Below are 12,415 nucleotides of genomic sequence, written 5' to 3'. Positions count from 1 at the left end.
TATAATAACCCTAAATTAAAGACGTAGTGCGGGTTCACCTAGCCTAGCGCAAAGTGCACGAGATCTGTCCTGTAAGTAAAATATTTATTCAGTTTTAAACTTAAATCGTTTGTGAATTAACTCATTTTCTGTTACACCACTAAAGGTTTTAATATATATACATATAAATTATTTAATTAACCTAGACTCGATAAATTAAAAAAATCAATCAATATATTTTTTGTCAGTTTTATTGTCCACTTTATACTTTCATTAGGTAGACTAACAAATAACAAGGCCCGGCATGGCCATGTGGATAAGGCTCTCGACTCGTAATCCGAGGATCGCGGGTTCGAGTTCCCGTCACACCAAACATGCTCGCCCTTTCAGCCATGGGGGCGTTATTAGGTTAAGTCGATTGGTCAAAGGGTAGCCCAAGAGTTGGCGGTGGGTAGTGATGACTAGCTGCCTTCCTTCTAGTTTTACACTGCTAAATTAGGGGCGGCTATCGCAGATAACCCTCGTGGAGTTTTGCGCCGAAATTCAAAACAAACCAAACATATAATATCAGGTTGTACTTTTGTTGCTAAACGACATGACTTGAAAGCGATTGTTGGAACGTATGTTACCAGTACGCACTGACTTATACCTATTTTAGAAGTTATTAATCTAACTGATTTTTACTAATAATTATTCTTTGAATGCGCGACGAATTCATTGCATGAATGACCTTAACTATGATCGGCTCACAAATGAATTTACCGACGTTTGACTTCCTGGATTGTATTGTTCTGCCTCTTTGTTGATCGAGCGTGTGTTTTTCTTATAGTAAAGACACATCGGGCTATCTGCTGAGTCCACCGAAGGGAATCGAACCCCTGATTTTAGCATTGTAATACCGTAGACTTACTGCTTGTTGGTCGAGCTTGATTATTTCAGCTGTGAAATGTAAGGTTAGGGTATGTTATGGGATGATTGTATTTGTCCCGTTAAGGTTAGGGTATGCTGTGGGATGACTGTACTTGACCCGTTAAGGTTAGGGTATGCTATGGGATGATTGTACTTGACCCGTTAAGGTTAGGGTATGCTATGGGATGATTGTACTTGACCCGTTAAGGTTAGGGTATGTTATGGGATGATTGTACTTGACCCGTTATTTCTGACTGACTGTAATCTAGTATTTAAAATGAAACTCAAGTGTTTCAGCTGTTTTGGTGAGTTATCGGGGCGGTACTAAATAAAAGTAACCAATAAGATGACACTTTTATTGTTTGTATCAGACGATAATGAACAACATCCAACATATCTTCAATGTGATTCGTTCATTGCTGTCTGAAATATATGACTATATTATCACGTCTCGTGGCTACAAATACCGTTTCTATTTATAAACACTTTGAAAACTACAGCGAAGTTGTATGGTCGCGTTGCTGTAAGATCGTGACTCGCACTTTTGGGGCCACAAGTGCTCTGTGTACGGAAGTGCCTGTCAAACTTTCCAATGCAATAAAACAGGAGTAGCCCACGATTTAGCGGCATATTCGGTTCGTTGGCGAACTTTCTTTGTGTAGCCTTGCGCAGAAATCCTGAAACACACAAGTTGGTGTTTTTATCAGTGAAGCTTAAGCCTAGTCAGTGATACGTCATATTATTGGAATGAAGATGATTAGGAAAACAGCACTTTTGTTTTCTGGTGTTTTTGTTTCAACGGATCACAATACGTTGTTTATGAGTCACTCCCAAGAATCATGTTGAGAAAGTCAAACAGACATATAGACTCAAGATGCAAATCAAAGTTAGCTTATGAGCCGTTTGTATATATACATACGTTGCTAACATTGCCAAACCTAAACAAAAATCGCTGTGTTTTTAATTTAGTAATGAATGTTTTCTTTCCTTACTAGTTAAACGCTTTATTTTGCATTTTAAAGTATTATAAAAAGGCTCAGTTTATCCATGTTAAGTCCCCTATCCATACTTTCTTCTTTTTCAAAGGTAAATTAGATATTCTGAACATTTTTGTACCCTATAACAAATTTTCCGAAACTGACAACCTCTTCGTATAAGAATGAAGGCCACGTGATTTGGGAGTTAAGAATTCGAATTCCCGTCACCGAACATGTTTACACTTTAAGCAGTGGGAGGAAGGGGCGTTATAACATCACTGTCAATCCTATTATTTATTGGTAAAAGAGTAGCTCAAGATATGGCCATGGGTAATGCTAACTAGTTTGTTTGTTTTTTGAATTTCGCACAAAGCTACTCGAGAGCTATCTGTACTAGCCGTCCCTAATTTAGCAGTGTAAGACTAGAGGGAAGGCAGCTATTCATCACCACCCACCGCCAACTCTTGGGCTACTCTTTTACCAACGAATAGTGGGATTGACCGTCATATTATAGCGCCCGCACGGCTGAAAGGGCGAGCATTTTCGGCGCGACGGGGATGCGAATCCGCGACCCTCAGATTACGAATCGCACGCCTTAACAGGCTCGGCCATGCCGGGCCTATGCTAACTAGCTTTGCCTTCTCTCTGGTCTGTCACTGCTAAAGTAGAGAAGACAAACACAGATATGCCTTAAATAACTTTGCGCGAGATTCAAAACAAAGCTATGAAGTTCAAGTCACTTTTCAAACACAAAACTGAGCAACTTGTAATGTCAGCGAGAATGAACTTTGTGAATCATAGAATTGCCAACAGGTTCCATATGATCGCGGTTTTAAGTGTATTCTTGTAATAATGTTTGTATACTACAGGGTGGCCCGTAAGTCCCTACCCATCCATGTGTTATTATGTTATATTCAATTACGCATGTATTATAGATTTGTTTCTTTTTTATCAGACAAATATGGCCGATGTAAGCCCATTTACACTTGTAGAGCGTATTGTGCATAATATTATGCAGCGAGAATGAGGGACAGCACACAGATACACTGGATACATAAGATATATGGATGGGTAGGGACTTACTGGCCACCCGTAGATTTCTTCAGGGACCATGACTGTCTTTGTTATAAACTTCCTGATAACAGACACACACAAACTGAACAAAAATATTGTCAGTGTTTCAAAGAGTCATCAAAACGTAAATAGAAATGCATATTGTAAACCGTGGTTTTTCTTTCCATTCATAAGTTGTCTTTTAAATGTAATTACGTCAATATGGTCGTTCCAAAGTCGATTAATTAATGAAGGAGCTGACAAGTCAGCCAACGTTTGTATAAACAAATATAAATAGGCAAAACAAACAGTGGATACTAATACAGTACAAACACATTGCAACATAGAACTGCGAAACGTCTTTGGCTAATCCTGCGTTTATCATGTAATATTCGTAGCATATTTTCACACTTTATTTACTCTGTTGTTTTCGTAGAAGTTCATATAAAAATTGGAAGCACAAAGTAACGAGATTTTTTGAAACTTTTTCAATGAATGGACAAAAACAGTCCACGCTTTTTAAATGACTCTGTTGGACGCGTTGCAAACTCAGCATCAAGCATACGCGCGTGCAGTTCCAGTTTCACTGCTGTTACGATACTTCATCGCAGAAGAACACAACAAGTATTACAAAGTCAGCATAATATATATATTTATATACATATAACTGATATTATAATTTTAGCATAACGCATATACACAGTCAGTGTTATAACTTCAACGCCATGCGATATCCACGTGATGCCTTATTTCAATGTTTGGTTTAATTTTACAAAAACATAATAATAATGATAAAAACATTTATAATACACAACAAAAAAACTGTCTTGTACTATTTATCTGTTTGTAAGTGACAAACAATAACAGTTGTGAGATTTTTACGATATTCAATATATGCAAAATATGTACGATAGTATTATAACCAACGCAAATTTGAAGTCATTAAATATTTGGTAATAATGGATAATTAAGGAAAATCTTTTCGGTTATATTAATTTCTTGTATTGCTTGGTCATGATAAAATCAGCTATAAGACATAAGAGTCGTTTTGTTTCAGTATGTATTTTCATATCCCATGGATATTCTATTTTCTTACTATGTCGTTTTTTTTTACAACTGATCCATATTTTAATTTTCAAATTCTAACCGTATACAATCAAGTATTTAACTAATGTATACTATTCAAAGTTAGATAAAATGTAATGAATGGCTCCTCTGATTTGTACATTCATTTTCAATATTTCGAGCTGCTATATAGATAATAATAAAAAACAAACTCGATAAAGTCTTATTGTCGTAAGATGAAGACTCACCTTGCAGCTGACATCTCAAGCTGTTGGTGTTGGCGACGAATGTCTGTTCTGTTAACGTGAATTAGGATTGGTACAACAATGCCAAAAACTCACCCTGCAGCTGACGTCTCAAGCTGTTGGTGTTGGCTACGAATGTCTGTTCTGTTAACGTGAACTGGGATTGGTACAACAATGCTAAAAACTCACCTTGCAGCTGACGTCTCAAGCTGTTGGTGTTGGCTACGAATGTTTATTCCGTTAACGTGAACTTGGATTAGTACAACAATGCTAAACACTCACCTTGCAGCTGACTTCTCAAACTGTTGGTGTTGGCTACGAATGGCCATTCTATTAACGTGAACTGGGATTGGTACGACAATCTTGTGGACGTTGGTTTTAGCCACTGATCTTCCAGACGACAGACCAGCTTTCACTCTTTTCCATTTGGCTCGTCTGTTTTGAAACCAAATTTTTACCTGGACCTCGCTGAGTTGGAGTGAGTTGGCAATATGGGATCGCTCCGTAAGGGACAGGTATTTTTTGGAGTGAAATTCTTTTTCTAGTTCTAACAGCTGCTCGCTGGTGAAAGCTGTCCGTCTTCGTCGACTTTTTGCACTTCCTTCTCGGACATTTTGTTTTTCTTCACCACCCTCAATGTCATCAGTCCTATGTTTTTTTCCATGGCGTGAAGTGGTTAATTCTAATGGGAAAGCTTGACTAGAGTCTGATCCAGATGGAGATTCAGGAAACACTGTGATAAAAGAGACACATATAGTTTAGCATTAGGTTTATTTTCTATCGTCTATTTATTGAACAGACCCATGCAAACACTTGCAACAAAAACATTGCAATCAAATTCACATATGGTCATGTGGTACAATTTCTCACAGACGTGACTGTAAAAAGATGTTTGTTTTATGAAATAGTGCTTTTTTTATATTCCTTTGAGCTTTTCCAGACACAGAAATTTAGAAGAACGTATCGCATTGATACAAAACACAGCAATTATAAGAACTTCTGAGTGAAAATCAAGGAGAGTCTATAATAATGTGTTAACTGCACCATAGCTGCTATATTCAGTACCAACTAGGCCTTTCGGGCAACAACAGAACTCTTCAAGCCGTTTTGGATAAGACAAACATAGTATTACATGACATATTTATCCTAAAAAACTGCTCTTTCTACACGAACTGGATTAAGTTAATAAAGTTCGATTTTACAAGTCTTGTTATATCACTACATTTCGGAATTAGGAAAAGGAATTTTTATCAATATATTATTTAACTTATTTTAATACTAAGTTGTTTATTATTATCATTTGTTTATTTTTTATTTGATTTAACCTATTCACAATTCAAAAGCACCAACGAATATGTCAGCTTTTAAAGAACTGTCGTTAGCCTATGTTTCTTCCAATTTGTGTAAACAGAATTTCTCAAAACGTTAGGCAATAATATATATCTGTTTGGTTAGTTCTATGTTACGCGTGATTATCACGTACTATTTATTCAGATTTAGATTTTTATGCCAATTTCTTTATCTTTTATTTGTTTTTATTTTAAAAGTACACATTTAAAAGGTTATTTGTGGCATTTTTAAGGCTTAGCACAACAAGTTGTTCCATATGGTGATTTCGTTATGTTAAAAGTTAACACGCGATGTATTAGTGTAAAACCTTGATATTTTATAGACGAATCCCGAAAAAAAATTTCTGAGATGATTTGAAAATTGTCTATTTAGTTCAAATACCACTGCTTTAATTAAATAAAAATTATTGTTTAAGAATACATTTTTTTAACTCGAATTTGGTAGAAATGCCTGTTGTTATTTAGCCTATTGAAAGTTGGACTTATCCTTATGGGCGTGGGTCAATGATAAGAAACTTCTTGAAGTCAAATTAGGCAAGAGTAGATTATTCTTGAGTCAGTGAATTATTCAGTTTGTTAACCAAGGAACAAGTATATAAGTTATCTATTTCTGTTTTATACATTTTGAGTATAATTTACTCAAATTTAGCAGTGTAAGGCTAGAGGGAAGGCAGCTAGTCATCACCATCCACCGCCAACTATTGGGCTACTCTTTTACCAACGAATAGTGGGATTGACCGTAACATTATAACGCCCCCACGGCTGAAATGGCTGGCATGTTTGGTGCAATGGAGATTCGAACCCGCGATCCTCAGATTAGCCTTAACCCATCTGGCCATGCCGGGGCATGTTTGTTTATCTGTGGTCGGTTTATCCGCAAAATTTAATAATCTGTTTCTCTTTCAAAGAATCCATAGCTTGCAAACTAACAATATTTCAAAACACATTATAGATTTCTAAAGTTACAATATAATATAATAACTAACGCTTGCTACCTATATTATGGGGGAAGATTTATCTGTAGACAGGTTTTCGGAATTTCTTACGTTTTGTTCTCTCTTATAAAGAATACTATATTTCTTGATATATCGTCAGGAATTATTAGAGGTTCATAACTTACGGTTTTTGGTGTTGTTTTCTTTTAATTTCGCGCAAAGCTGCACGAGGACTATCTGCGCTAGTCGTCCCTTATTTTTCGGTGTAAGACTGGAGAGAAGGCAGCTAGTCATCACCACCCACCGCCAACTCTTGGGCTACTCTTTTACCAACGAATAGTGGGATTAACCGTCACATTATAACGCCCCCACGGCTGAAAGGACGAGCACGTTTGGTGTGACGGGGATTCGAACCCGCGACCCTCGGATTACGGATAACTTACGGATATTCCAGCATACAAAGATGGTTTCGTAATTATAAGATACAGCCTTCAGTACATGTTACATTTACTAATTCTTCGTTGCTAGATAAACTTGATTTATTACAGATAAGATGTACACGAAACTACATTTATTTGGTTTGCACTTTTTCCTTCAACTTTTTGCAGTATTCAATACCTACATCCCTGCAATAAGAGAAACACGGCAAATGACCCGTTAAGTGTGTTAGGCTTTGTTCTGATTCTGACATCAATAAGTACAATCTGAGTAAAAAAATAATAATACAATAAAAACAGACAAGAATGTCAGTGTAATGCCCTTTATGAAATTTCGGAAATTTCTAAATAGTTAGAGAAAAATTAAGTGTAATTTATTTGTGTTTTTAAACTCGCTGTCACTGATCTTTATTCTGTTTGAATACAAGGATTTTTCAGTAGGATTAGCAACTGCTAGAGACTGTTTAGAACCTTGATAGCATTTTCCTACCTCTTATTGTTACTTATTGTACAAACTAGTGAGCACAGCATGAAGTGGCAAAGTCGGTAGTCACCTGTGTGGCCTAAAGCCAGAGCGCTAAATACACGTGGACTGGTCAAGAAACACACGTGTGTCTTTGGAAGGCCAGATGACAGCAGGTTACTCTTGTTTGTGTTTAAGCTACATATACAATGGACAATCAACTTCTGCCCGCCATGGGTATCGACGCCCGAATTTTAACGCCCCTCAAGCTTACATTTAAATACCAGGGAACAATGTTAACGGTTGTAGCTATTTCTTCAGTAAATACACAATTTTCTATAGAAATAATACTTGTACAATGCCTGTGATGTCAGCGTGATTATTCATTTGAACGTAAAAAAAAAAAAGAGAGAAAAAGATAAGTTTAATACGAATAGTTAATATATTGGAAATAATTAGAAACTGGGGCTTTTGCATTTTGACGTTGTTACATGCGTATTAGCGTTTTTAAGTCTATCATATAAATTGGTATCTTAATTTGTATATAGTATGGTGTTTTCATGTGTGTCTAAAAGTTAACACCTTCATGAATGTACAGGCTGGTGAGTTATCGATGTGCAAATTAGTATTTTCACGTGTGTAAAAGCTTACATTTTCATGGGTGTACAGGCTGGTGTGTTATCGATGTGTTTATTGATATTTTCACGTGTGTAAAAGTGTACACTTTCATGGGTGTACAGGCTGATGTGTTATCGATGTGTTTATTGATATTTTCACGTGTGTAAAAGTGTACACTTTCATGGGTGTACAGGCTGGTGTGTTATCGATGTGCAAATTGGTATTTTCACGTATGTAAAAGCTTACACTTTAATGGGTGTACAGGCTGGTGTGTTATCGATGTGCAAATTGGTATTTTCACGTATGTAAAAGCTTACACTTTAATGGGTGTACAGGCTGGTGTGTTATCGATGTGCAAATTGGTGTTTTCACGTGTGTACCTGATTTTATACATGTAGATACCAGTATATTTCTTTTCAATGAAAATATATGTGCATATATATATATATATATAAACATTAATGTGCATACATAAAGTGCTATTTAAATGTGAACTAACCTTCTGTATATATAGAAACTAGTGTCTTTAGATTGACATAACGATCGATATTTGTCTCTTAGATAGACTGAGGTCTTCAAGTATATATACATATATATACTGATTTATTTATGTGTGTAGAAACTGATGTCTTTACGTGAAACGTATTCATATGTATATAAAAACTGATGCCTTCATGTTAATATATAAGTTGATATATGCATGTATAGAAACTGGTATCTTTATGAGTGTAGAAATTGATGTTTATGTGTAATAAAAACTGACGTTTTTCATGTATATACAAAATGCTATCATTACGTGAAAATATAAACTGTTACCCTAACGTGTATATAGAAACTAATGTCTTCATGTGAAAATATAAACTGTTACCCTAACGTGTATATAGAAACTGTTATGTCAACATGTGTATTGAAGCTATATACTGCTACCCTAACGTATATATATAAACTGTTATCCTAACGTGTATATAGAAACTGTTATCCTATATGGAAACTTGTGTCTATGTCTGAAGAGAAACTGATTCATTTCGAGTGTACATACAGAGTGATATCTTTACCTGTGCAGAGACAAGTGTCTTAATGTCCACAATACCTGGTTTCTTTACTCGTAATTTAAAAGCTGAGAAGCAAACGATATAAGCTCATCTTAATAAAAAACCGAAGTAATAGTTGTGACATCTAAAAACATATGTGGACACTTTGTTTATATGGCATAACAATAATATTCTTTGTTTGTTTACAATCTTAAACAATTATAAGTATCCACGTATTTATTTTCTGTATCGTTTGTATAAACGTTACCTTGTGTTGTTACGATCTGAGCATCTTAAAATGATATTCATGCAATGCTACAGTTTTCATAACTGGTATAGGGCCCGGCATGGCCAAGCGTGTTAAGGCGTGCGACTCGTAATCTGAGGGTCGCGGGTTCGCATCTCCTTCGCGCCAAACATGCTCGCCCTTTCAGCCGTGGGGGCGTGACGGTCAATCCCACTATTATTTTGTAAAAGAGTAGCCCAAGAGTTGGCGGTGGGTGGTGATGACTAACTGCCTTCCCTCTAGTCTTACACTGCTAAATTAGGGACGGATAGCATAGATAGCCCTCGAGTAGCTTTGTGCGAAATTAAAAAAAACCAAAACAAACAAACATAAGTGGTATAATTGTTGACATATAAGTTATCACGTCATGAACCCATACGCTTGTTTTTAAAATAGTTCCTGTTTATATACTGTACTGGTGAGATCCATTTATTACATGATATTGAGAGATTTTGTATTTAAAGTATAATGACAAAACAAAGTGTGAAATTACTTTGTTTTTTTGTATTTAGGAATACATGAGGACATCAAACCTGTAATTAGTGGCATTAATTGCAACATTACTGATGTTTTCGGTTATTTTTTATGTGACTAGAAAAACGTCACAGACCCACAAACACTTTGATGTATAAATAGTTTAGGTTGGTTGTTTGTTGTTAAGCGCAAAGCTACACAGTAGGTTGTCTGTGCTATGCCCACTACAGGTATTGAAACCTGAATGTTAGTGTGGTAATCATGTAAGCTTACCGGTAAACCACTGGGGACCATAAATAATTTAGAAAAAAATTGTTTGAACAGCTGATGGGATTCAACCCGATTGATAATTGTAGTTTTAATGTTATACGAAGGACACGAATGGCTAAAATACGTTATAATTTAAAGCCCCGTACAAATAGTTTCACACGGTATCACTTCACGTGTTTTATCGTTCCTGTGGTTTGGAGCACGTGGTCGCTACAATATATTCTATTCATACGTGAAGTTTAAGTTATGCTCACTATAACATAAAATTGATTAAAACGTCACAGTGTGGTTGTTTTCAGTGTTAGATCACTACAACATTATTAAAACTTTTTCAAATGCAACATATCACTTTCAGAGGTTGAAAGTCCGAGAATTTGAGAACAGGGAACAGCGTCACCCTTGTATTTAAGTATTGTTGTAATGACAAGAGCGTCCATTATGGATTACTTATACACCTATCACAACCAACAAGTTAGAAGTATAAACTCTGCTACCATTGTAATTCAGGGAAGTTCCGACTTTACTTAAAGCTATACTTATATTGTTTTTCACAGAACAAAGTACTGTTACATAGAGAAACCTAGCTGGTTTCATGAAGTAAAAAAATATTACCTACCTCTGACGTTTTCGTCGTGCTCATTCACTTCGTCAGGTGACGGAGATTCCCTGTGAGGACTCGACGAACACGATGACGTTGCCGGGCTGGTGGGATCGGATTCCCTTGTGCTGGGCGATTCTGTTGCAAGAAGCGATAGCGACATGGAGTTAGGAGCAAACGGGACAGGGGTGGTCAAGTTCGGAACAGGTCCTCTGAAGTTTGAAACCATTGGCTCTCCTTCTACAATATGGGGTGAGTCGTATATATGCGAGTTGATGGTAAGTCCTAACTGATGCGCTTGTGACGGCAGTACAGGAGGCTGCAAAGGTAGCGACTGCTGGTGGAAAGCCAGTCCAGGATACATACCAGCTCGGGACAAGAACAAGTAGCCGTTACAGAGCGCAGGGAACGTCAGCTTGTCGGTACCAGAGGACGCATGTACCGGGGCTGACATAAGTGATTCTATGGAAAAAGTTGACGGCGCCGACACCCGCTGCATCGAGAACGAAGGTAAACACTCGAACCCGGAGAACCTAGAAAGTGAATTCTACGTTCCAGACTCTTAACATTCTTTGTTGTCTTTACCAGTTCTCCGCTGGCACAGGGAAGTTAAACTTCACTTTCCCGTGGCACTATTAACAGGCGATCTAAGTTGAGAGGAGGCAGCCTTGAAGGCCCATCCGTCTTGATCAAATTACAGCGTTTCTCGTCCAACCTTTCAGAAGTCGCTGAAAGTACCATGTGACCCAATCTTCCCGTATTCTGATTGGCTGAACCTTTTGAGGTTATCACTTGCCTTGGGGTTGGGGGAAAAAAAAAATAGTAGAAAGGCGGAGGTGCTTTATGATTGGTCTTTGTCCCCTATTTAGAACCATCCTCCGTTAGTTGATAAGTTGATTAGATTTCGATTTAAACCAGCGGGAACCCCTTTTCTTTCGCTCCGTGTGGAGACTCACATAGAATAAGGCAACATAAACCACGTATCGTCGTCAAACATAGAACAACACATATACACACACATATACCAAGAACTCTGTATACGGTTATTCAACTCTATATCTTTCTTTGGACCCAAAACAGATATATTATTCGGCGCCTGTCTCTGGATACTCTCGTTCCCCATTCTCACACACACAACAAGTTCTACAGCATTGAATTTATAGTATCTTTCTCCTCTGACCCTGGCTATGGGCAGTAATCCTTTGTTTTTGACCGAAATACACTTGACCATCTTTACCTGCCGCAATTTCTCTTTTTAAATTTAATTACAATTAAAATCTTTAAAACTTTGCCAAGTTTCGATAACCTAAATACACAAACTATTACTCAGAAATCCCTTCTTATTAAAAGCTCATGTAATCTCTGCCAGCGGAGCGAAGGGGGATGATAATATTCTAGACTTCCCCTCGAGGAAAATTTAAAACTAAACACCTGCCACAAGAAAGGGAAGTTGGTATAATGCTAACGATTCGAACGAAGGGTTGCACTTCCTGGGTTGTGGAATTAGGATTTTCCATAGGTTGGCTCTCTATCATCTCTTTACACGAGCTGTAAAAAAAAACGTCATTGGTGTGTAAACTTGCCCATCAATTAACACAGTCCTGATGTTAGTAACGTTAAATGATGTAGTCTCTCAGTGCAAAATGTCGCGCCTGAGCAACATTCAAATTCACTCAGTACAAACTATTTACCAAAAATAAATACAACAATAAATAAAGAATCCAAC

The 12,415-nt window shown here is 37.0% G+C and overlaps 1 protein-coding gene across 1 annotated transcript in view; it reads right to left on the bottom strand.

Annotated features, from left to right (window-relative positions):
- The window catches only part of LOC143224829 (uncharacterized), a 41,543-nt gene extending 30,162 nt beyond the window's left edge, over positions 1–11,381 (bottom strand). The window contains exons 1-2 of the mRNA XM_076453175.1: positions 10,708–11,381; positions 4,511–4,961 (exon numbers count right to left, since the gene is read on the bottom strand). Coding sequence (XP_076309290.1) covers positions 4,511–4,961; positions 10,708–11,188 — 932 coding nt within the window. The 5' untranslated portion in view covers positions 11,189–11,381. The remainder of the gene's footprint in view (positions 1–4,510; positions 4,962–10,707) is intronic.
- Positions 11,382–12,415: the final 1,034 nt, after the last annotated feature.

The sequence above is a fragment of the Tachypleus tridentatus genome, chromosome 9 (genome assembly GCF_004210375.1).
Source record: "Tachypleus tridentatus isolate NWPU-2018 chromosome 9, ASM421037v1, whole genome shotgun sequence".
NCBI classification, from domain to species: Eukaryota; Metazoa; Arthropoda; class Merostomata; order Xiphosura; family Limulidae; genus Tachypleus; species Tachypleus tridentatus.
This window is presented reverse-complemented; position numbering and strand designations above follow the sequence as displayed.